This window comes from Acromyrmex echinatior, chromosome 4, assembly GCF_024713525.1.
Source record: "Acromyrmex echinatior isolate Ae372 chromosome 4, ASM2471352v2, whole genome shotgun sequence".
Taxonomy (NCBI): domain Eukaryota; kingdom Metazoa; phylum Arthropoda; class Insecta; order Hymenoptera; family Formicidae; genus Acromyrmex; species Acromyrmex echinatior.
Window position 1 is genome coordinate 8,394,206 of NC_141855.1, and position 24,321 is coordinate 8,418,526.

At 27.9% G+C, this 24,321-nt stretch overlaps 5 protein-coding genes and 2 long non-coding RNA genes across 18 annotated transcripts in view; 2 read left to right on the top strand and 5 right to left on the bottom strand.

The window, feature by feature from the left end:
* LOC147909913 (uncharacterized) overlaps nucleotides 1–8,935 on the top strand; it is a 32,527-nt gene extending 23,592 nt beyond the window's left edge. Inside the window, exons 1-5 of one of the 3 annotated variants that reach the window (XR_015544843.1) lie at nucleotides 3,236–3,326; nucleotides 3,476–4,066; nucleotides 4,712–5,531; nucleotides 6,297–6,437; nucleotides 7,429–7,518. This is a non-coding gene — a long non-coding RNA (uncharacterized LOC147909913). Of the gene's footprint in view, nucleotides 1–3,235; nucleotides 3,327–3,475; nucleotides 4,067–4,711; nucleotides 5,532–6,296; nucleotides 6,438–7,428; nucleotides 8,652–8,845 lie in introns of those variants that run through there. The other 2 variants (XR_015544845.1, XR_015544844.1) reach the window with 2 other exon arrangements.
* On the bottom strand, nucleotides 622–3,476 carry LOC105152548 (odorant receptor 45a-like). The gene is made up of 6 exons (XM_011066908.2): nucleotides 3,117–3,476; nucleotides 2,677–3,022; nucleotides 2,201–2,437; nucleotides 1,878–1,991; nucleotides 1,589–1,747; nucleotides 622–819 (listed from the first exon to the last, which is right to left on the bottom strand). The coding sequence occupies exons 1-6, from the start codon at nucleotides 3,371–3,373 to the stop codon at nucleotides 769–771; spliced, it is 1,164 nt and encodes a 387-aa protein (XP_011065210.2). The 5' UTR covers nucleotides 3,374–3,476; the 3' UTR covers nucleotides 622–768.
* Nucleotides 6,412–8,539, bottom strand: LOC147909918 (uncharacterized). Of its 2 annotated transcripts, XM_087405563.1 has the most exons (4): nucleotides 8,457–8,539; nucleotides 7,312–7,658; nucleotides 6,920–7,150; nucleotides 6,412–6,759 (listed from the first exon to the last, which is right to left on the bottom strand). In XM_087405563.1, the coding sequence occupies exons 1-3, from the start codon at nucleotides 8,528–8,530 to the stop codon at nucleotides 7,137–7,139; spliced, it is 435 nt and encodes a 144-aa protein (XP_087261689.1). In that variant the 5' UTR covers nucleotides 8,531–8,539; the 3' UTR covers nucleotides 6,412–6,759; nucleotides 6,920–7,136. The 2 variants fall into 2 exon arrangements, with proteins under 2 accessions (XP_087261689.1, XP_087261688.1); XM_087405562.1 differs by having other exon boundaries at nucleotides 6,920–7,658.
* A 557-nt stretch (nucleotides 8,936–9,492) lies between the features above and the next one.
* LOC105152449 (odorant receptor 45a-like) lies at nucleotides 9,493–12,387 on the bottom strand. The gene is made up of 6 exons (XM_011066757.2): nucleotides 11,836–12,387; nucleotides 11,394–11,739; nucleotides 10,914–11,150; nucleotides 10,593–10,706; nucleotides 10,308–10,463; nucleotides 9,493–9,710 (listed from the first exon to the last, which is right to left on the bottom strand). Exons 1-6 carry the CDS (start codon nucleotides 12,090–12,092, stop codon nucleotides 9,660–9,662), a joined length of 1,161 nt encoding a protein of 386 aa, XP_011065059.2. The 5' UTR covers nucleotides 12,093–12,387; the 3' UTR covers nucleotides 9,493–9,659.
* A 156-nt stretch (nucleotides 12,388–12,543) lies between these two features.
* Nucleotides 12,544–15,318, bottom strand: LOC147909919 (odorant receptor 4-like). Of its 4 annotated transcripts, none has more exons than XM_087405505.1 (6): nucleotides 14,889–15,311; nucleotides 14,359–14,710; nucleotides 13,975–14,205; nucleotides 13,639–13,752; nucleotides 13,401–13,556; nucleotides 12,544–13,177 (listed from the first exon to the last, which is right to left on the bottom strand). In XM_087405505.1, the coding sequence occupies exons 1-6, from the start codon at nucleotides 15,149–15,151 to the stop codon at nucleotides 13,127–13,129; spliced, it is 1,167 nt and encodes a 388-aa protein (XP_087261631.1). In that variant the 5' UTR covers nucleotides 15,152–15,311; the 3' UTR covers nucleotides 12,544–13,126. The 4 variants fall into 4 exon arrangements, with proteins under 4 accessions (XP_087261631.1, XP_087261633.1, XP_087261632.1 ...); XM_087405507.1 differs by lacking the exon at nucleotides 12,544–13,177 and having other exon boundaries at nucleotides 13,184–13,556; nucleotides 14,889–15,053; nucleotides 15,154–15,312; XM_087405506.1 differs by lacking the exon at nucleotides 12,544–13,177 and having other exon boundaries at nucleotides 13,184–13,556; nucleotides 13,681–13,752; nucleotides 14,889–15,318.
* Nucleotides 15,319–15,406: 88 nt separating this feature from the next.
* On the top strand, nucleotides 15,407–17,085 carry LOC147909920 (uncharacterized). Its single transcript, XR_015544838.1, has 3 exons — nucleotides 15,407–16,037; nucleotides 16,298–16,405; nucleotides 16,976–17,085. It is a non-coding gene; the product is annotated as an uncharacterized LOC147909920 (long non-coding RNA).
* Nucleotides 16,965–24,219, bottom strand: LOC105152547 (4-vinylanisole receptor-like). 6 transcript variants are annotated; one of them, XM_087405472.1, is made up of 7 exons: nucleotides 23,757–24,219; nucleotides 23,044–23,409; nucleotides 21,676–21,893; nucleotides 21,403–21,536; nucleotides 20,710–20,865; nucleotides 17,587–17,684; nucleotides 16,965–17,024 (listed from the first exon to the last, which is right to left on the bottom strand). In XM_087405472.1, exons 1-6 carry the CDS (start codon nucleotides 24,011–24,013, stop codon nucleotides 17,589–17,591), a joined length of 1,227 nt encoding a protein of 408 aa, XP_087261598.1. In that variant the 5' UTR covers nucleotides 24,014–24,219; the 3' UTR covers nucleotides 16,965–17,024; nucleotides 17,587–17,588. The 6 variants fall into 6 exon arrangements, with proteins under 6 accessions (XP_087261598.1, XP_087261600.1, XP_087261603.1 ...); XM_087405474.1 differs by having other exon boundaries at nucleotides 21,403–21,516; nucleotides 21,676–21,906; nucleotides 23,058–23,409; nucleotides 23,757–24,181; XM_087405477.1 differs by having other exon boundaries at nucleotides 23,742–23,831.
* Nucleotides 24,220–24,321: the final 102 nt, after the last annotated feature.

Here is a 24,321-nt window from a genome sequence, read left to right on the forward strand (position 1 = left end):
ATTATCAACCAATGAAAGTGTATCTCATTAAATATTTTCATCATGCAGTCCTCGCTCGCATACACTTACCGCAGTTTTTCACAATATCGATATAAATAGAGAGAGAATACATAGGTTTATTTCTCCTTCCATTGATGTAATCGCATATTGTACAGTTTAAATATGCAATGATTCGTGCGAACGCGATGGCGCACGCATCTGACGGTCAATCGCACTTCAGCGTACACTTTGGAAAGGTTTTGAAATTTATGCACCAAAGCAACAGAAAAGCATCACAGAAACTCAAGTGTAGTGCTAATGTATAAGTATTTTTGAATGCACAAAGCAGTTTGCAGTGTATCTGTTTGCGTTGATGTTTTAAAAGAAATCAATAAATGCATAAACTGCGTAAGTAACAATAGTTCTGGATGGAATAGGAGGATGATACAATATAATGTTTCATGTACAAAAGTATTATACATGTTGAAGGATTGAAGAATTGTGTGTTCTAAATGGAAACTATGTGAGAACACATAATTTTTCTCATACTAACGAAAAAAATATCATGACTTCCGTGTACAATTTTCCATATATAGTTAATAATTATTTTGTATTGATCTACAAATATATATTTAGAAAATATTTATATATATATTAATATATATTTATATGTACATATACATTATGTTCTAATTTTTCTAATTAAATACGTCGATTATTATTTAATCACTTAGTTTTTTCATGCAACTGTCACTTAAGAAAGTAGTTACATAACAGATACTGTAACATTTATTTCATTGCCAGTAGTACCGATAAATACGATCCTGAAGCCTTCATAATCTAAAACAGTGAATATCATTAGTGACGAAGAAAAATATGTATGCATTATTATCAGACATATCGTTATTTTATTTCAAACATATACATTTCAAAAATGTAATTTTTGAGTTATTATGAAAGAGTTGAGTAAACATTAGGCTTTTATTTATTAAAAGTGATCTAACTTAATTTCAAAAGTGTTAAAATCCGATCGCAATTGAAAAACGTAGATTAGTTATAAAAATTACAACTGTTATTAAAAAATTTACTTTAATACAGAAAATTTGAACACCTAAGTGTATATATTTTTGCCGATATGATTTGATTAATGAATACTTTACTATCAAGTGTTGAAAAATATTTCCTTTTTGGAAATTTAATTTGTTGATATGTTTCACTTTTGATAAAAGAAAGAGATACATCTATACATATACAAAAAATTAGTATAACCGAAAAGTTTTCTGTTATTTAAGACCATGTGATTACAATTATTCATTAAACTTCTAAATAATAAAAATATTGTTATGAGAAGTACAGAAATACAGTAGAAGAATACAGTAAACCGCACGAGAATGAATTAAACCTGAATATTTCATTTTCGAGTTTATCCTAATATTTAGTGGGGTATTAATTACAAATATAATTATATTTTGCTTATGATACTCTATCTAACTGAATAATAATAATATTATTTGCTGCTGGATAATAAAAACATATTATAGGTAACTATGTTATTGTATATCAAGAAATTAAAAATTTTTTTTCTTTATTTGTTACACATATATCTTACATTTGTAAAGCACTCAAAGGAAAGAACTGTCATCTTGCCCGCCGTAAGATTCAATTGTCTTTGAGATCTTAAAATTATAAATAATAAAACACGACTATCCTTAGCTTTCATGTCGTACCAGGCAGAATAATTGTACGCTGCATTTCCGATTGCTTTGCTCTATAAAGATAGAAATAATAATAGAAATTTTTTAATATTTCTCTCTATAATATTGATATCAATACCACAAAACGTTAAATTATCTATAGAACCTTTTATTGCAATATCAAAATAATTTTCCGTTGCTAACCTTATTGTTCAGATATTCTCCAGCGAAGCAGAATATAAATGCTTCGAGATTCGTTACAGCGTAAAATAAAAGAGACCTCACTATTTGTTCAGTGGCATCGGGACTGCCGATTGCCTACAATGTAGATATAGAATGAAAATAAACGTATTCAACGGACAGTTATTTCAATTTATTATAAATAGTGATTTATTATATAATAAATTAAATAATGCGGTATAATATAGATACGCAACAGACAACATTGTATAAAAAATTGACTAATGCAATTGATTCTAAGATTGAATGTGTATTTTTATATATGAAATTTAAATAACTTTACTCACAGTCACAATAAGAAATGCTAATGAGCAAATCATCAGTATATTTGATGTGAATTGAAGCAAAGCGATGTATGTATAGAGATTTTCAACGTTCTCCGAAAGATTGATAATTTTTTGATGCTTTCGAATGATTTTCGTCGTGACAGTAACGAACGAATCATGCTTGTTTTTGATGTCTTTGGATCCAAGTTTCGACAACCAGCAAAGCAGGATGTTTATTTGACTGCCCACGTGTAGAGTCTAATAAAGATTCTGTTATTTAGAATCATGTGATTAATTTCAATTATTAGTTAAACTTCTAAATAATAAAAATATTGTTATGAGAAATGAATACAATAAACCGTACGAGAATGAATTAAAAGAATATTTAATTTTCGAGTTTATCCTAATATTTATGCTAATTACAGATTTACAGTATTATTAATTACAAATACAATTATATTTTGCTTATGATACTTGCTTATGTAGGTGCAGGTTACCAGTGTTAGAAACAGAGCGTTGAATAAACCAGCTCCCCAACTGCACACCATCACGAAAACGAACTGCGTAACTAATACCAGATTGTACTTGCGTTGCGTGTCTATAACGAAGGGATATTCCATTTTCATCATGAGAGGGAGTTCAACCGTTCGATCGGTGACGTCGACATCGGTCAGGAGGATACCAATGACATATGAAAACGCGGCGATTGTATGAAGAATAATTAATCCATTACAAATACGACTCGATAGTTTCGTTTTGTCTACCGTTTCGCGTAACGCAACGTTTTCGTTGTTACAATCATTCCAATCTTCCGCCATTGTTGTCAAGATTTCGACGAATTTTCTATAAACAATTGGATATTTTAGAACAGTTGCAGCGTATTTTCACATTATTTTTTAACAAAATTTAATTATTTAATTGATTAATTGTCGCTTACCGTTGTTTCAATGAGAAAATAATAAGTTTAATGGTTAGTTTTACATGCGCCAAAAAACTACTCAGACAGTCCATCAAGTCGAAAAGATTGTCGAAATGAAAATGCGTTACAAAGTATGAGTAGTGGAAGAATTGATTAATTGCTAGCGTAATCATCCAAAACACTCTGTAGAATATAACGCATGATATACCTGGCCAGACACCGAACATGGTGAGCATAAATTCTACTGTGCGATTGATCGTACGATTACTCCTCATAACTTTTTGTCTTTCTATGTACAAGTTAGTGCATTAAAATTCAGGAATACTCTCTAAGTATAAGAAACATGTATATATTGACTGAAATTATGTTTTCCACAGTTTGATGTACGTTGTAGAAAATTTACATGAAGACTGGAATTCTAGAAACGATATGAACAGCCCTTGGGAGATTGACCAATGACGATTGTTCATTAAATATTTTTATTGTGCTACATGCGCACGAAGAAGCAATCTCTTGTACATAATTTAAAAAAAAGGGAATGGTAAGAGTCGTCTCACATTTTGTTCAGTGCAGACAATGTACTCGCGAATAATTTGCATAAATATATAATGATATGTAGTAATCTATATACGATGTATATACTTCTGCTAGCAAGACGCGATCTTGGGAAAGTCTTAAGATCTAAAGGACAGAAAAAATTCGAGAGGAAAATATAAAGAAAATTGTGCACTAGTAATTGTGCACAAAATATTATTTATTTATAGAGTTTTAACTTCTCACAAACAATCACCTTTGAAGAAAGAAAACCACTTGTCGATGAATATTTTTCACGTAAGACAGTTACTGCGCATACGTAACTTACTTTAATAATTCAGAGCCGCATGAAATGTCACGGATTGTAGGCGATTGCACATCGAAATCAAACTTGCTCTAAAGTCTCGGTAAAATTAAAAATATATAAATATAAGGTATTAAGAAATAAAATAAAATTATTAAGTATATATGTAAATTACTCAATCATACGATTCTTTGAATTTTAGTTATCTGTAACATATTTTTCTCAGATAAATAAAGAGAATTTGATATCAATTTTTCAAATAACATTATGAATTAATTCATATTACTGATTTGCACGCACATTCATGTGCACTTGCACGAATCGTTCCAATAATAAAAGTAAAACAAATATTATGATGATTAAGCAAAATACGATTTTTATTTAATATGTGCATATTCTTTATATATATATATATATATATATATATATATATATATAAAATAATCAGATTTAGCAATCATAAATTACTATATCATAGCTATTATGTTAAGCACTCGTATCTTTGTTGTCAATATAACGCTAGCATAACTGATGCTGAAGCTTTTAGAATCTATAACAATATTATGCATTTGTCATTAAATTGATATATAAAAATGCAGTGTTAAAAATGTATTTGAAATGTAATTGTAAAAACTGTACTATTATAAATAATAGGTGTGGAATTGTAAATATATAATATGGTAGAACCAGTTAAACATAATAACTAAAAAAGATTTCGAGTGTGTGATTTCATCTTAACATTTTGTATATAATCGCAGTAATTTTATAATTCCAGAGAACTTTGCAATATATTAGTCAAGGTAGACGCAACAATTAAAATAAAAAATTTTGAAACAATACTTTTCAAGACAGTTTCAACTTACCAAGACAACGAGGAGAACGTTTAGCATGACAACAGTGCAGCTACATAGCACTGTGCAAAAGAATTATGTAATTAATAGCAATCCATAAACAAATCGTGTATTGCTATTGAATGGAAAGTCCATCTTTAGTATAAGCGGTCACATGGATATGTCAATGTCTTCTAGATTACTCGTATTAAAAGTGAAATCATTAGCGGTATATAATGTTATGACTATCGAGAAAATACCGGTTTTAGCGAAATTCTGTGATAGAATGACTTTGTTTGTTCTCACACGTGTACTAACGACATATTTTTCTTCCAGTCCATCGCCATCAATATCTTATTGTTCTATTATATAAGCGATTTTATCAATTATCACAATATAATATTAAAAAAAAATTAATTTTGTTGAGCTACTATATATGCAGGAATTTGTATAATGTTGTGCATAAATAATATGATTAAAAATAATATAATGCTTTTTTTATAAAAATATAATTAATATATTTCTAGCAAATTATAGCTATTTTTGTCTGTTGATTGAAAATGATGAGTTTAGAAGAAAATTAGCTAAATCTCAAGGTTGCACTTAAACCATCCATCATATCGAAGAGATCGACAGTGTGTAAGTGCAAAATAATATATCGATATTGTAAAGATCGAATAACCACGAATACAATCGTCCAAAACAGTCTACAAAATGGAATGTATGGTGAACCTGGCCAGATACCAAAAATGCGGAATTTCTACGGTTCGGATAGAATGTTTGATAGATGTTTGTTTCATACTCTTCGTTTTTAATTTGTTATAATATTAGGTGTTGGAATTAATTCGTAGCGTTTTTAATGAAAGAATGTTATTTATTTCACATGAGCATTAAAAAATACATTAATGAAAGTACTTCCCATCACTTGTAAAACGCTACGAATTAATTCCAACACCTAATATATTTCAACTTGTTACATATATCCAATTATTTAACTATTTTTAAAATATTTTTTCTAAAAATGTGTAAAACTAGACATGGACACACAAGTCACATTGGGTTGCTATAATTTTCATTAATTTAATTTGATTATTGACTAAAAACATTATTGACTTATATAAAATATTGATATGATATAATATAATAGAATATAATATGATTATTTTGCAATTCTTAGGAAATAGAAGTCTAAGGTGCTGTAATAACGTTAAAAAAATGATTTATTTTATATTCCTCTGTAGATTATTATGAATATTTTAAAATATTCTAAATTATATTATTATTTATGCTACAAAAATATATGTCATACTATATGCATTTCTCTATTACTAGTGAATATATATTTATATTTATGCGATATATGTTTCACGGCTATTATATAAAAATCTTCAAATATTCGACTATGCTTATTGCATAGCCAGCACTACTGATAAATATGATCGTGATGCTATCATGATTTATAATAAAGTATGAACATTTGTTATTATAAAATATTAATTATAAAATATTAATTAAAAATTAATATTTTAGGAGATTATAATTTTGTCGCCAAGAAAAATGCGTCTTAAGTATTGGTATAAAATATTTACAAATTTAAAAAATTATTTTGTGTGCTAGGTATAAGTTTTGCACTTGTAAAAGATTCCAAGAAGATCTATCATTTTTTCAACTGTAAGTGTCAATTGCTTTTGCGCTCGTAATATTAAACTATGATTATTTTTATTTCGTATCAGGCGAAATTGTACGCCGTATTTTTTCGACAGCTTTACTCTAAAAAGTTAAAAATTGTTAAAAGAGATTACCCTAATATGTATTATAATTTCTTTTTTAACAATTTCAAAGTAATCGTTATTGATTATTGTCATAACTTTTTCCTCATGCCTAATCTTTTTTATATATTCTCCTGCGTAACAAAATATAAATGATTCGAGATTCGTTACGGTGTAAAATAAAAGAGATCGTACAATGTACTCCATTGCATCGAGTCAATTGCCTGCAATATTAAAGTAGCAATTATTAAATACGTTTCAAAATTATGAATAGATTTCTACGTCACTCTAACTAAAAAAGTTTATTTTGCAATAAAAATTTATGTTTAATTTTATAAAATGTAATATTTATTATTATGTGTAATACTTGATGTTTTCACTCGCCGTTATAATGAGAAATCCCAAAGAGCAAACCAGGATACTGTTCGTTGTAAATTGCACTAACGCGATGTATGTGTATAAATCCTCAATGTATTCCGAAAAATTAATGATTCTTTGATGCTTGCGAATAATTCTGGTCATTGTGCCTGCGATAGACTCGCATCCTTCATTTCTTCATAGCACAAGTTCATTTAACCAGCAACATAGAATATCCATCTGACTACATACAAAAGTCTAAAAATAAAATTTATACATTGTGTCTATCAATGAAATTAATACATTAAATAACGAAAAAAAGTATTATGTAAGACAATATTAATTAGCAATTATTTTTATAATTATTAATATGTATTACTTATAAATGAGAAGTATATTTTGCAAACGCTGCAGCTTACCAAAGTTAAGAGCAAGGCATTCAATATATACCCACATTCCACAGCTGCACATGATGAGATGTACGAATTGCATGGTCAAGAACATTTTATATGCGCATTTTGTGTTTATGTTGACAGGAACTTCCACTTTTAAGAGGAGAGGTAGTTTGGATTGCTTGGTGACATCAATATCAACCAAGAGAACGCCAATACTGTATCCAACAATACTTAACGTATGGAGAGTGAACATCCCATTAGTGATACGATCCGATAATTTAGCTTTGCACGCCGTTTCACGCATATTGATGTTATTGCCAGTGCAATCATTCCAGTCTTCTGCCATCATTGTCAAGATCTCAAAGAATTTTCTACAAATATTAATTTAATTATTCTCTGCCGAACTGTGGAAAAAATGTGAAAACACACAAAAGTTTGTATATTTGGAGAAGTATATAGTACTATTGTATAAAATGCTATTACACATAATTATATAAACAAATTTTTATTTATTTTTATTACTTTATTTATATTACTTTCTTTAAATATTTTAATTTTCTATTATAATTCTTTTTACATTTTGGCAAAATAAAATGTGTACAAAATTTGTTAACACGTATTTTGTCAGAAATTAAAAAGAAACAAATATTTGTATAACAAATAATGATTATTAAATAATTTATTTATTTATTTAACTATATATTGATTGTAATATAAAAGTTAATAACAGAAAATAATGGAATTTACTTTGGAATATACAGGGCGTCTTAAAATTTGCACATTTTGAGTACAGGATGATACTTTATGTTAAAACAAACAACTTTTTCCTTTTATAAAATTGCGTCTGACAAGTAGTTTTTGCAGAAGAGCAGGTTGAAGTTATATGAGTAAACGCAAAAATTATTTATTGAATATAATTCTATTGTTGGAAAAGGTTATTTATTTTAGCACAAAAACAATTTTTTTCTTTAGCAAAATTACGTCCGATAAATAGTTTTTGCAGGAAAGCAAGTTGACAAATAATCGCAAAAATTATTTATCGGACGCAATTTTGCTAAAGGAAAAAGTTGTTTGTTTTAGCATAAAATATCATGTTCTGTATTCCAAATGCGCAAATTTTCAGATATCTTGTATATGCAAATTATTTACTGTGTAGCATTTATACTTACTGTTTATTCAACCAGAATATAATCAACTTAATTGTCATTTTTGCTTGTGCTAAGATACTACTAAAATAATCCATCAAGCCAAAAAGATTAGAATATAGTAAAAAATAATGACAGTGACAAATATCATCTATTATTAATGCGATAATCCAATACGCTCTGCAGATTATAATGCGTTGTGGCCATATATTGCACAGAGTGAGCGTTAACTTTAACGTACGATTAATTATACTTTTACACCTTATAATCCCTTATTTCTTTTCGCTTTTTACGCGAGATGTTTTTTCATAGAAAAAAGAATTGTATTCTCTCTTCTTCTATTTTTCTTTCTTGTTCAGTATTTAATATTTCCCACTCAATATTTTCCAATGAGACCTTGATATATATTCTAGAATAACTTCATAAAAACTGGGAGGTCCATCGAGATCATCAAATGGGCGCTCTCTACTATTATCAGCCAATGAGAGTATCTCATTAAATATTTTCATCATGCAGCCCTCGCTCGCATATACTTATCGTAGCTTTTCACAATGTCGATATAAGGAGAAAGAGAAAACGTAGGTTAATTTCTCCTTCTCTTAGATACTGGTAATGTAATTGCATATTATACAGTTTAAATATGCAATAATTCGTGCGAATATGAACGCAACGTATGCATCTGATGGTCAATCGGACTTCAACACACATTCCGGAAAAGTTTTGAAATTCATGCTTCAAAGCAGCAGAGAAGCAACAAAGAAACTTAAGTGCAGTGTTAATGTATAAGTATTTTCGATGCACAAAGCAGTTTGCAGCGTATTTGTGTACGCTAGTGTTTTACAAGAAATCAACAAGTATAAACTGTGTAGATCTCACCAAACAATTGGTGTGAGAATGGTATTTTATATACGAAAGTATGTTGAAGAAATGAGCAGTTGTGAGTTCTAGAAACGATGTCAAAACACATGATATTTCTCACATTAACGAAAGAAATATCATGATTTCTGTGTTACAATTTTCTATATACACTTAATAATTATATTGCGTTGGTATAAAAGTATATATTTAAAAAATGTTTATTATGTACATATTAATATATATTTATATGTACATGTACATTATGTTCTAATTTTTCTAATTAAAAATGTTGATATTTATTTGATCACTTGGTTTGTTACTTCAGGCGACTGTCACAAAGCATTAGTTACATAAGAGATATTGCGACGTTTATTTCATTGCCAGTAGTACCGATAAATACGATCCTGAAGCTTTCATAATCTATAACAATATTAATATCATCAATAATGAAGAAAAATGTATATGCATTATTATCATACATATCGTTGTTTTATTTCAATAGATGTACGACTAAAAAATGTGATTTTTGAGTTATTATGATTGAGTTTAATAAACATTATGCTCATTTATTAAGTATGATTTAACTTAACTTCATTAAAAAAAATTATATCAAAATCGTCACAATTCAAAAAAGGTAGATTTTTAAAGGTTGTGAAAATTACAATCGTAATAACAGTAAAAAATTATAAAAAATAATAATTTAATACAGAAAATTTGATTAAAAGTATATATTCTTTTTGCCGATATGTCTTGATTAATAATTTTCAGTCAAGTTGAAAAATATTTCCTTTTTGGAAAACTTAATTTGTTGAAATGTGTTTTTGAAGCAGGGGAAGAGAATACATCTGTATATACATATAAAAAATTAGTATAACAGAAAAGTTTCTATCTTTTTCTGAACAATATATAATATTATTCGCTGAATCACAAAAATAAATTGTAAGTAACTATGTTCATGTTTTGTATACTAAAAAATTAAAAAATTTTTTTCTTTTAATTATTATACATATATCTTACATTTGTAAAGCACTCAAAGGAAAGAACTGTCATCTTGCCCGCCGTAAGCTTCAATTGTCTTTGAGATCTTAAAATTATAAATAATAGAACACGACTATCCTTAGCTTTCATATCGTACCAGGTAGAATTATATGCTGCATTTCCGATCGCTTTGCTCTATGAAGATAGAAATAATAAAAAAAGAAATCTTTTAGTATTTTTCTCTATAATAATAATATCAAAACCACAAAATAGATTATCTATACAACCCTTTTATTGCAATCACAATTATCTTCCGTTCCTAACCTTATTGCTCAGATATTCTCCAGCGAAGCAAAATATAAACGCTTCGAGGTTCGTTACAACATAAAATAAAAGAGATCTCACTATTTGTTCAGTGGCATCGGGAGTGCCGATTGCCTACAATGTTGATGTAGAATGAAAATAAAAGTATTCAACACACAAACAGTTATTTCAATTTATTATAAATAGAGATTTATATAATAAATTAAAGAATCCGATATACAGATATGCAACAGAGATCACTGTATAAAAAATTAACTAATGCAATTGATTCTAAGGTTGAATGCGTATTTTTATATTTGAAATGTAAATAACTTTACTCACAGTCACAATAAGAAATGCTAATGAGCAAATCATCACTATATTTAATGTGAAGTGAAGCAAAGCGATGTATGAATAGAGATTTTCAACGTTCTCTGAAAGATTGATAATTTTTTGATGCTTTTGAATGATTTTCGTCGTGACAGTAACGAATGAATCATGCTTGTTTTCGATGTCTTTGGATCCAAGTTTCGTCAACCAGCAAAGCAGAATGTTCATTTGACTGCCCACGTGTAGGGTCTACTAATAAAGATTCGGTCATTTAGAACAATGTGATTACAATTATTTGTTTTACTTTTAAATAATAGAAATATTTTTATAAGAAATAAATATAATAAACCGAACGAGAGCGAATTAAATCTTATGAATATTTATTTCTCGAATTTATCTTAATATTTATGCTAATTACAGATTTACAGTATTATTAATTACAAATATAATTATATTTTGCTTATGATACTTGCTAATGTAGGTGCAGGTTACCAGTGTTAGAAACAGAGCGTTGAATAAACCAGCTCCCCAACTGCACACCATTACGAAAACGAACTGCGTAACTAATACCAGACTGTACTTGCGTTGCGTGTCTATAACGAAGGGATATTCCATTTTTATCATGAAGGGAAGTTCAACCGTTCGATCGGTGACATCGGCGTCGGCCAGGAGGATACCAATGGCGTATGCAAACGTGGCAATTGTATGAAGAATAATTAATCCATTACAAATACGACTTGATAATTTCGTTTTGCCTATCGTTTCGCGCAACGCAACGTCATCGTTGTCGCAATCGTTCCAGTCTTCTGCCATCATTGTCAAGATTTCTATAAATTTTCTATAAATGTTCAAATATATTTTAGAACAGTTACAACGTATTTTCACGTTATTTTTTACAAAATTTTAATTATTTAATTGATTAATTATCGCTTACCGTTGTTTCAACGAGAAAATAATAAGCTTAACAGTTAGTTTTACTGTTACCAAAAAACTACTCAGACAGTCCATCAAGTCGAAAAGATTGTCGAAATGGAAATGCGTTACAAAGTACGAGTAGTGGAAGAATTGATTAATTGCTAGCGTAATCATCCAAAACACTCTGTAGAGTATAACGCATGGTATACCTGGCCAGACACCGAACATGATGAGCATAAGTTCTACTGTGCGATTGATCGTACGATTGCTTCTCATAACTTTTTATCTTTCTATGTACAAGTCAGTGCATCAAAATCCAGGAATACTCTCTCAGTATAAGAAACATGTGTGTTCTGGCTGAAATTATGTTTTCCACGGTTTGATGTAGATTTACGTGAAGACTGGAATTCTAAGAACGACATGAATCGAACAGCCCTTGGGAGATTGACCAATGACGGTTGTTCATTAAATATTTGTATTGTACTGCGTGTGCACGGAGAAGCAACCTCTTATAATTTAAAAAAAAAGGGAATGGTCAGAGTCGTCTCACGTTCTGTTCAGTGTAGACTATGCATTCGCGAATAATTTGCATAAATATGTAATGATATGTAGTAATCTATACGATGTATATACAAGATATATATATCTGCTAGCAAGATGCGATCTTAAGTCTTTAGATTTAAAGAAAAAATATTCGAGAGAAAAATATAAAGAAATGACCAAGTAATTGTGCACAAAATATTATTTATTTATAGAGTTTTAACTTCTCACAAACAATCACCTTTGAAGAAAGAAAACCACTTGTCAATGAATATTTTTCATGTAAGACAGTTACTACGCATACGTAACTTATTTACTTTAATAATTCAAAGTGCCATATGAAACGTCATGGATTGTAGGCGATTGTACATCGAAATCAAACTTGCTCTAAAGTCTCGATAAAATTAAAAATATAGAAGTATAAGGCACTAAGAAATAAAATAAAATTATTAAGTATCATATATGTAAATTACTCGATTGTATGATTCTTTGTTACTTATAACATATCTCTCTCAGGTAAATAAATAGAAATTTAATATCAATTTTACAATTAACATTATAAATTAATTCATATTACTGATTTACGCACTTTATATTTATATGCACTTGCCCGAATCATTCAAATAATAAAAGTAAAACAAATATTACAGTGATTCAGCAAAACGCGATTTTTATTCAATACGTGCATATTCTTTATATATAATAATCAGATTTAACAATCATAAATTACTATATCATAGCTATTATGTTAAGCACTCGTATCTTTGTTGTTAATACACCGCTAACATAACTGATACGTAAGATGCTGAAGCTTTTAGAATCTATAACAATATTATGCACTTGTCACTAAATCGATATATAAAAATGCAGATAATGTAAAAGATGTATGTGAAATGTAATTTATTGTAAAAACTGTACTATTATAAATAATAGTGAGACTGTAAATATATAATATGGTACATATAATAACATATTTACCACATTATATATTTAAGAAGGAATTGTAATTTTTACAGTACAAAAATATTTTGATAGCATTCTTACACTGACATATCGTTCGAGGGAAAGATTCATAAATTTCCCAACTGTAATCGTCAACTGATTTTGCGATCTCATTATCAAGAATAAAATAATCTGGCTGTCTTGAAATCTGCATTGATACCAACGGGAATCGTATGCAGCGTCTCCAATTGCTCTACTCTATGTACCAGAAAATTATATAAGCAAAGAGGAAAATTAACAGTTCATTTATTAATAATATATTATAGACGTTAATATTAACCTTAGAACTTAAATATTCTCCAGCAAAACAAAACATGAATACCTCAAAATTCATTATAAGGTAAAATCCAAGAGACTTCATTATAATCGTAGCAGCATTAGGCCTTCCAATTGACTTAAGAATATTAAAAATCATATTTAGTAATAATATTATTTAATAATATTATTTAATATTTCTATATATATGATATATATAGTATATATATATATATATATATATATATATATATCATATATATAGAAATATTTTGAAACATTCTAGCGACGTTGCTGTTATGTTGTTGGAATGTTTCAAAACATTTTTTGTCTACTGGAAACACTCATCATAATTACTTACCGTAACCAGTACAAAACCGATGCAACATATAATCAAACTATCTGACACGAACAGAATCAACGCAATATCGGAATACAAATTTTCAATTCTTTTTGAAAAGATAATAATACTCTGATGTTTTTCAATTATTTTCCTTATTATTGCTAAATTCAGCCTGTGTCCGTTTTGCTTTGAAATGATTTTTGTGAACCATTTACTGAGAATCTCTATTTGGCCATCTAAATGTAATACCTAAAAGATTTTAAAAGTGTGATTGCAGCTTGACATTTTGTATATAATCGCAATAATTTTATAATTCTAGAGAACATTGCGATATATTAAAGTGGACGCAACAATTAAATTAAAAATTTTTTAACAATTCTTTTCAAGTCAGTTTCAACTTACCAAGACAACGAGGAGAACGTTTAGCATGACAACAGTGCAGCCACATAGCACTGTGCAAAAGAATTGTGTAACTAATACCAATCCATAAACAAATTGTGTATTACTATTGAATGGAAAGTCCATCTTTAAAATAAGTGGTCGCATGGATAGGTCAGTCTCTTCTAGATTATTCGTATCAAAAGTAAAAACGCTAGCGGTATATAATGTTATGGCTATCGAGAAGATACCAAAGACGGTTTTAGCGAAATTCTGTGATAGAATAGCTTTGTTTGTTCTCACACGTGTACTAAAATCAGCAGCGCTATTTTTTTTCCAGTCCATCGCCATCATCGTCAATATCTTATCGAATGTTCTATAAGTGATTTTATCTATTATCTCATAATAATAAAAAAAATATTAATTTTCTGCATGTGTGTATAATTGTGCACAAATATGATTAAAAATAATATAGTGCCTTTTTTTATAAAAATATAAATTATAAAAATATTAATATCTTTTTAGCATTTAAATTATAGTTATTTGTGTCTTACCGTTGATTGAACCAGAAAATGATGAGTTTAGAAGAAAATTGACTAAAACTCAAGGTTGCACTTAAACCATCCATCAAATCGGAAAGATCGACAGTGTGTAAGTGTAAAATAATATATCGATATTGTAAAGATTGAGTAACTACAAGTGCAATCGTCCAAAACAGTCTACAAAATGAAATGTACGGTGAACCTGGCCAGATACCAAAAATGCGAAGCGGAATTTCTATGGTTCGGTTGATAGTGCTTGTAGGTGTTTGTTTCATACTTTTTTCCTTTCCAACTTGTTATATTAATTTACTGTATTTTCATCTCCTTTTACAGAAATATATATATAATTTGTATTACTGAAGAGTCAGTTACTAAATCGTATAAAGCTGATCAATCGTACGATGTGTAAAACTGACCGTCTCGGTACAAATTGAAAAATTCTAAGTGAAAGTGAAGTAAAAAAAAAGAACACATTTTGATCTCCTCACAGTCATTAAATATTTGCGGTGTGCGTTTAAATTACATACGCAATTGCTGTATCTTTCCTGTTAACTCTCGTAAGAAAAAAAAATACTAAGAAAATATCCTTTAAATCAATATAATAACTCTACAGACCAATGCAGGAGTGAGCGATTTGCTTTAAAAATTCAAGCAGACATAGATAAGCAACACTTAAACGCAAATGCAAGTATTAAATTTATAATGGGGATCATAAGAAAAAATTTCAAACTGCGTGAAAATCGCATGTTCGAAGAAAACAAAGAGCATCGATCGTGGTTATGATTATATGCTTTAAGACACGAGAAAACCAGAGAAAAAGAAAAGCGAAGAAAAAGAAATTTACAACTCACCGAATCTTCACCTTCCTTCTCTCTATTTGTCGCTTCGTATAATACAAGACGCTATGCGCTCAGAAAATATATAGTCTGAATGGAAATCGATGGAACTCGAAGCAAAAAGAATAATGAGTGAGCACGGGAAGAGAGAGAGAGAGAGAGAGAGAGAGAGAGAGAGAGAGAGAATCATAAGTTCACTTTGTTCGACTTCATTTAACACAACTTTGTGTATATTTCGAGTTATTGATTTTTCTTCCGAGTTTATTCTGGTTTTCAACGAAAGCGCACATTCAAGCACTTGACGTATATAACAGACGACAGAGCAGTAAGTAACATCAAAATATAAATTTTTATGAATTTTAACTTGTATGCAAAATTCTAAATTATAATATTTAATTATACTTTTAATACTTATTTAAAAAAAGAAATAATATATAAAATCTTATTTTATTTTGATAGAGCAAAAGCAGAATCATAATTTAATTAAATTCTACAATCTGCTAATTATTTCTCATGGCGTAAAAGACAAATTTATATTAAAACAAATAAAATTAATTGTAACATTAAATATTATTATTTATTTAGCGAGAAAAATAACATATGATTATGAAAAAAAAGGAGACTTATGGAAGAAATGGCGAAGAAGAAAGAGACAGAGATGTATAAAGGAAAAATAAAAATGAGAGAACTGAGGTACAATAGGGTATTAAGAACAACAGGAATGCTGAAATATTTTTAGGCAAAAATAAGTTGTTGGAGAAATGTAGGCGTCGAAAAATAAAAAAAAAAAGTGAATAACAGAGAAGATAAACACAGGTTATATGTAGAAAAGACTAAGAAATATGAAAGTATGTGTGAATGTGATGGAGAAAAAAAGACAAAAAATAGAGAGAGAGAAAGAGAGAGAGAGAGAGAGAGAGAGAGAGAGAGAGAGAGAGAGAGAAACAAATTATACTAAAGACATTAGTAGAATAAGAGAGTCAAGAAAAAATTGTAAATATGATAAATATATGTAGTAAAATGTGTTAGGGAAAATAAATAATTAAAAACAAAATAGAATAAAATACTAAAAAAATGTATGTTTGTTTTTCACATAGCGTACATATAGATATGAGAAATGCAAAATGACGATGAGATGATAAGAAATAGCGAAAGACAAGACAGAATGTGAAATATAGGACTATAAATATTATTTTTTTAAATAGTTTCTAAATATTGATGTTTAAATTTTTTTATAATTAAACATAATTAATTTTTTTCCAGGACATGGTCAGCAACACAGATATGGATAGGACGCCGATGATTTTACAATCTGTAATTATAATAATTATGGAGAATGGATAAAAATACTTTCAAAAATATAACAAATATAATGGAGTTTTCTTTTGATTACATTGTTAAAATTCAATGGCAGATCCATAACTTTTTCAATTATAGTTTTATTAATCATATTTTTGCGAACTCAAATCAGAAATGATATCGTTCAACTTTCGTTCACGTGTATATTGTATCAAAGAGATTTATAAGCCGCATTGAAGATATGTAATTCTAAAGGTCAAATGAAAATAGCTTTTCTAATTATTTACTGTTACGAACCCAATTTACACGTTACATAAACATGACAAAAGAATTAAAGCTGTCAAGCTATATGTTATATATAACAAAAGCCAACCGTCGTTAATTCCTACGTAACTACAGTTAAATTGGTTTAAATATAAAAATTTAAATATTATATATGCTTCGTTATTAAAATTAAAGTTTATAGGACAAATATTAATTAAATATCTTGTTACCAAGCTAAAACATTACATATTCGTAGACTACTTTAAAATAGATTACAAAATCGAGTTGTTGAATATAATTTAATATTATACCTTTATAGTAATTCGATCAAGCAAAAACTGAACATCTCGAGATTCATGATGATGTAAAACAGTACACTCTTCACCAATATTATGGAAACGTTTATTGACTGCAACATTATTTGCATTAATATTCTGTACATTTTTTTCATATCTTTATCCTTTAAACTATGCGATTATCATTATTCTATAAAATCGAAATTCTTCTTTTTTTAATATTATTATAGAGAATCATATTATAGAATATTATTTAATGCAATGTTGTGGAACACTTTTCTTATATAAAATTCAATTGTATATCTTTTTAATATTTCAGTTTAGTATTAATAGTTTTTATTACTTTTAATCAAAAATTATATTCTAAACTTTTTTTTGTCTTTTCTCTTCTCTCTCTTTTCTCTTTCTCTCTCTCTCTCTCAGCAGCTTTCTAAATAATATATATTTGGCTACTAAAAATCATGAAATTATTATAAGAATTAATTAATTATTATAAGAATTAATTTTCTTGACTTCTTAATTTGACTCATGATAACAGTAACAATTTCTACGAAGCAAATGATTAAAGTATTCTACATATAAATTGCAGTGATGTAAATATTAAGACTCCCAACATTTTTTATATATAAAGTAAACTTATAATATTTATAAGATATCCATATGTGTGATTCTGATTTAACAGTGCATGTTTTCTTTTTTACAAAAAAAAATTTATCAACTGTAGAGAGTTCCAGTAGAGAAGAATTAATTTGATCTAATATAAAATATCTAAAAATTAGCAGCGAAACAAAAATAATATTATATAATAATAAAAATAATATATATTGAAATAAACCTTATAGCACACTTTATAAATAACTATCGGGAAACTAAGACATATATACATGTATAAACAAGTTGAACTGGAAGAAAGATACATAAGTAATCTTTGACGTAAAAGTTATTTTAAATATATTTTTATATTATTTTATATATATATATATATATATATATATATATATATATACATATAATACTAGAATATTCATAGATAATGAATATTTATTATAGAATATAAAAAGTAAAATCTGTAAAAAAGATAAAATTTTAATTTATTATGAGCCAAAAAAATTTACATGTCTTTTTCTTTTACATTATTTTATTATAGCAATAAATTATGTAATATTGTTGCAAAATTAATTTAAACAACTTAAATTTTAGCTTACAAAATTAATGTAAAGTTTTATCTGTATCTGAATTAATAAGATTTATGATCGAAAATATATTGACGATGATTACTCCATGTAAAATTATTTTAACCTTTAGCAATAAATCTTATCAATGTCATGATTAAAGCGTTTAGTCAATCGAGCATCCTTTTATTAGATAGTGAAAAAATTGCGTTATCATCATGAGCTTGTGTAGGATGAATTATTGCTGTTGAAGAATAATTCTATCCTCAAGATAAGTACCCAAACGAAGCAGTTGATATATTAAAGTTATTCCTCGTATTAGGCAAAATTAGATCAAAACTACATATATATCACTACGACTCGGTGGCAGTGTGAAGACATAATTACATTCAAAACGCGATATGATTGATCAGCTATATGTTCGTTGTCATGTGAGCTGAACGAAACTTTTCAAGTTTTCTGTCACTGAAAAAAATTTCTGGTTTCAGAAATAGACTAACCAGAAAATTTTGATTATATTAATCAGAATTTTGATTATCAATAAAACTAGAATATTCTAAAAGTGAATCAATAACTTTAGTACTTATAACTGATGTAATCATTAGCGAATATTTACCAAATATACCAAATATATATACATATATATATATATATATATATATATATATGTATATAAGATATTCAACTATAATTATAGATTTATGATTACGAATCATTACGATTACGATTACGATTAAGATTACAATTACGAAATCATCAACAAGAAACGAAAAATTAAAAAATTTTTTCTTCCTTTGTCTCTTTTCTTTCCTTCTTTATCTATTTCATGACAGGATAACACAACAGCAATAAATTGTGAGACAAAATGCCATGCGCATCAAGTATACACAATGTTCGAATGGAATATCATTAAAAAATAAAAGGAAAATTGTCGCAAATCACAAAGTGCGAACAATGTCAGGTGCGAGAGAGGAAAGCAGCACGGGATTGTATTGTTTGATCTCATTTAATAAACATTGCGTGTCTAGGATTATCGATTTATCGTCTCAAATTTATTCTTACTCTCGACCAATACATACACACATGCAAGTGTGTAAGAGGTGGAAGAAAATGGTAAGTAATTCTGCGACGATTATTGTCACTATTTATATAATATGTGTGTGTGCAAATTTTTTAATAAATGAATAGTAATACGCTGACAACACTGTTAACATTCATTAAAAATGTAATATAAATAAAATGTAAAACCACTTCATTAAATTGCAAGTAGGACGGATATATAAGAAATTGAAGCTTTTATAATCTGTAAAAATATTATTTAAATATTATAACATATCAATGTACGTAAAAATTAAATATTTAAATTCAGTATTTATGTAAAAAATGATTTTTTTTGTTTAGCATTGGACTCATTTTAGTATGTAGTAATGAGAATATTGGAATAAATATTATTTCTTATTAATCAATATACATATTAAAAATAATATAGGATAGAGCAATTAGTCAAGCATAAAAGTAAGTCGAAATATGCAAATATCTTAGTAACGTACAGATATGTTTATACTTGCGTAAGAGACTACAACTGTACTGAATATATTAATCTGTACTCAGCTGCCACATACGTGAATTTTTTATACTTTGCGCTTTTATACTTTAACTATAATATAAGATAGTCAATTACGATTAAATTAGAAATTAAATTAGAAATATCCATAACGAACTTCTTAATTTTTTTTAGTTTTGGTAGTGAAAACTTGCTCACAAAGTTTGTCTCTTTTTAATTATACTCTGTATGTATGTGTGTATGTATTTATGTAACAAAAATTAATGGATATCAATATTTTACTTATATTTTAAGAAGAGCAAACACACTTTTTACTTAATATAGATAATTATGGGTAAAATAATCATTTGCATAAAATTTGTACTAGACTATACGTATAAAACAAATTTGAAATAAACTTACACTAGTAAATCGTTCCAAGGACAAATTCATTATCTTTCCAATTGTAATCGTTAATTGTATTTGCGATCTCATTATCAAAAACAATATAATTCGACTATTTCTAGGACCTGATTCGTACCAATGGGAAGCGTAGGCAGCATCTCCGATGCTTTTACTCTGTTAAATAATTAATTTTGTAACATTTATATATACAAGGTTTGCCAAATTAATTGACAAATATTTGGAAAAATATGTAAGATTTACATATTTTTAGAAAAATACGCAAAAAAGTGTTTCAGGCAAAACTGAAATTCTAAAAAAGAGTATTTTGCAAATTTTTAATATTGCAATTTGTAGTCAATTGAAAACTGATTAACTTTTATCCGAACTAATTTTTGTCAAATCATCGAAAGTGCCGGAAAAATCGTGATCACAGTTACGTGAGACACTCTATATCTAAAAAAAACAATGTGACCAAAATACGTTCTTTCAAAACAATTTTTTCATCTAAAATAATTTTTTCGTATTTTTTACGTATTTTTCAAAATACTTGTCTGGAACAATTATAATGCAATACTCTGTGTAATATACATAATTGTGTACATGTGTATTCTGTGTATGTGTGTGTGTGTGTGTGTTTGTGTTTTTATAAAAATAATTCTATAATATTATACTTAAGACATAGTAATTAATATATCTATCCTAGTGTCTAACCTTAGCGCTCAAATATTCTCCACCAAAACAAAATATAAACGCCTCCATATTCATAACGAGATAAAATAAGAGGGTCCTAGTTATATTTTTCAAAACATCGGATCCACCGATTGACTGAAATATTAAGGAATATTCTAAAAGTAACGAAAAGGTAACAAAATACTGAATAATTAAAAGCACAAAATAATGCTCTTTTATTTTACAAATTCAACAGCGATTCCTATAGCGTATATTTCTTTTTATTATGGAATTAAATAAAATTCTAATACTTACTGCGACAATTGTAAAACCCAAACAGCAAATAATTAGAGTATCCGATACGAAGAGTACCATCGCAATGTACGAATACAAATCTTCGATGTGCTGTGAAAAGGTGATAATATTCTGATGTTTCTTGATTATTTTCTTTATCATAAAATGACTCAAATTGTCCTTCTCTTTTTTCGAAAAAATTGCCATCAAGTTTTGACGAAGAATATCGATTTGACCTCCTATATGCAATATCTAAAATGTATATTTTTTAGAATTAACATGCAAATGCAAGTTGCAAAAAAAGTATTATATAATTTCTAAATTTAATTGATGCAGAGAGTACAAAATCTTTTAAAATTCAAAAAGCAGCATAAGTCAGAGTAGCCTATAAATTATTTTTTATAATATAGACAATAATTAAATATTCTAATAAGTTTAAATTAATTGATAGATTAAAACACAAAATTTTCAAAAATTTAAAAAAACGTTTATTTTTTTCAAAAAATTAATGTCTAAAAAATACTCTTTTAAAAAAATTGCCATTGCTTTTAAAAAGTTTCTATGAAATTCGAAGTATTTCTCGAGATATATGAGTGTAGCAAACGGGAACACACACACACACACACACATACAGTGCTATAAGGTACGCATCTGATAAGAAAGAAGTTGTGCGCAAGTAATAGATAGATAGATAAATAGATAAATAGATAGATAGAGAAAAATAAATAGATAGATATATAGATTTCTATTAAATAATCAATACCAAAACTTTAAATGCATTTTTTTTCAAAACTACTTTTTTTCAACTGACGGCATGTATAACTCGAACAATTTTCGACAGATGAGCCTCAGCATTGAACAGTAGCTTCATAAAATGAATAGTTTCAGTTAAGAGTAGGGATTTTTTTTATTAATTTTTAGTTTTTGAAGGGCAAGATGTTTAAGAGGCCCCCAAATATAATAAAATTAAAATTTTTTTTAAACCGCTGCCATTTTGAAAAAAAGAATTATTTTAAAAAATCATTACGCTCAACTGAAATTACACTCACAAATTCGAAATTTTTAAGAAATTTTCATTTCAAATTATTACAACTTAAGTTCTTTATCGCCGATGGACCATGTTTTTTGAACATGGAGGTCTAATGTTGTACAACGTTGTCATATATTTATATTTAGCATACAAAAATTCTTAGAATGTCTTCAATGTGTACCCATTTGATATACCAATTCATATTCTTTCTAAGACATATAATTACCTTAAAAAAAATTTATAAAGAAAGACCTTTTTTAAGGCATTTACTCTGTTTTACCCACTCAATAAAGTATAAAAAAAAAAAATATTTATTAATAATGGAAATAACCTATAAAAACGATATCTATAATACTTACGCAACAGAACTTACTAGATTTATGAGTGAGGCATTTAATAAACCGATTGCGTCGGAACACAACAGCAAATAAAAAAATTGAACAATTATAACCGATTCATACACGAATCTTTTATTAGTGTCAAATGGCAAATCCATCTCTAAAACGAGTAATCGTGTAGAAATATTGGAAGCATTGCCATCATCCACGTGTTTCCTAAGGATGTGAGTGCTATAGAGAATTACAGCTGTCGAATAAAGAATCACCGTCATGTTAGCAAAGCGCTCCGACAGTTTAGCATTATACGATGTCACGAACATGCTGAATTTCTTTCTAGAACATTTTTCCCAGTCGATTGCCATCATTGTTAATAAGCTGTTGAATGTTCTACATAGTTTTATATTTAGTCATAATCATGATAACAGCCGCAATGGAATATTATGCAAACCATCGATGAAAAATTTATCGTTATGCAATGACTTTACAAATGAGTGTTTACACATTTTATTTTTGCATAAGAATTTATTTATTACAGCAATTTGTCTTCAGCCTTGTTCATGTTCATAATTGCCGAATAATTAACTTAACCGATCAAAGTGGTAATTGTTGAATTGAGATGTAATATAAAATTTATTTAATTACATTAATTTGGATAATTAGTGTCATCAAATATTTAAAACAAAATTTTTCACTGATAGTGCGTATATTATGTGTCTCACCAATGCGCATCTCACCGCTGTTTATACCAAAAAATGATGAGTTTAATTAAAAATATCGTATACGACATTACAGAACTTAAAATGGTTACTATTTCTATAAACTCCATTAGATGGAAATTCTTTATGATATATCGGTATTGAGCAACTTGTTCGAATACGATTGAAACAGTCCAGAACAGTCTACGTAACAAAACGAACGACGTGTTCGGCCAAATGCCAAAGATACGAAACAAAATTTCTATAACTGGACTAACAGTATTCTTTACTTTCATATTTATATTATTATTACTTTTTTATTATTTTGCACTGTTAATGCATCAAATCCGATAAGAGAATAAAAAAAACAGGAGTGTTACGAAAAACACTTGATCGATCGTACGATGTGCACGATGTAATGTCTTTGAACAAACTGAGAGCTTAAAAGAGAACGAGAGTAGAGGGCATTCTCCTACGAACCCCGACTTATTAAATATTTTGATCGCAACGTGTACAGATTGCGTGTATATTGTCGGTAAAAAAAAGAAATTTCCGGATAGCCGACCTTCTCTCTCTCAAATTCTTAGGCAAAACGGTGATGTAG

Bases quoted from the DNA above. Each gene is read 5' to 3' on its own strand.
- LOC105152548 (XM_011066908.2), bottom strand. From the start codon at position 3,373: ATGAGGAGTAATCGTACGATCAATCGCACAGTAGAATTTATGCTCACC. The intron at 3,023-3,116 runs GTAAGCGACAAT...AATTGTTTATAG, and splicing joins ATTTTCTCATTGAAACAACG to AAAATTCGTCGAAATCTTGA. The intron at 820-1,588 runs GTAAGATATATG...TCACTGTTTTAG, and splicing joins CCTTTGAGTGCTTTACAAAT to ATTATGAAGGCTTCAGGATC.
- LOC147909918 (XM_087405562.1), bottom strand. From the start codon at position 8,530: ATGGATTATTTTAGTAGTATCTTAGCACAAGCAAAAATGACAATTAAG. The intron at 7,659-8,456 runs GTAAGTATAAAT...TAATATTTGTAG, and splicing joins ATATTCTGGTTGAATAAACA to AAAATTCTTTGAGATCTTGA.
- LOC105152449 (XM_011066757.2), bottom strand. From the start codon at position 12,092: ATGAGAAGCAATCGTACGATCAATCGCACAGTAGAACTTATGCTCATC. The intron at 11,740-11,835 runs GTAAGCGATAAT...GAACATTTATAG, and splicing joins ATTTTCTCGTTGAAACAACG to AAAATTTATAGAAATCTTGA. The intron at 9,711-10,307 runs GTAAGATATATG...ATATTGTTATAG, and splicing joins CCTTTGAGTGCTTTACAAAT to ATTATGAAAGCTTCAGGATC.
- LOC147909919 (XM_087405504.1), bottom strand. From the start codon at position 15,151: ATGAAACAAACACCTACAAGCACTATCAACCGAACCATAGAAATTCCG. The intron at 14,711-14,888 runs GTAAGACACAAA...AATCACTTATAG, and splicing joins ATTTTCTGGTTCAATCAACG to AACATTCGATAAGATATTGA. The intron at 13,557-13,638 runs GTTAATATTAAC...TCTGGTACATAG, and splicing joins GAGAATATTTAAGTTCTAAG to AGTAGAGCAATTGGAGACGC.
- LOC105152547 (XM_087405472.1), bottom strand. From the start codon at position 24,013: ATGAAAGTAAAGAATACTGTTAGTCCAGTTATAGAAATTTTGTTTCGT. The intron at 23,410-23,756 runs GTGAGATGCGCA...AAAACTATGTAG, and splicing joins ATTTTTTGGTATAAACAGCG to AACATTCAACAGCTTATTAA. The intron at 21,537-21,675 runs GTAAGTATTAGA...CGTTACTTTTAG, and splicing joins TGGGTTTTACAATTGTCGCA to AATATTCCTTAATATTTCAG.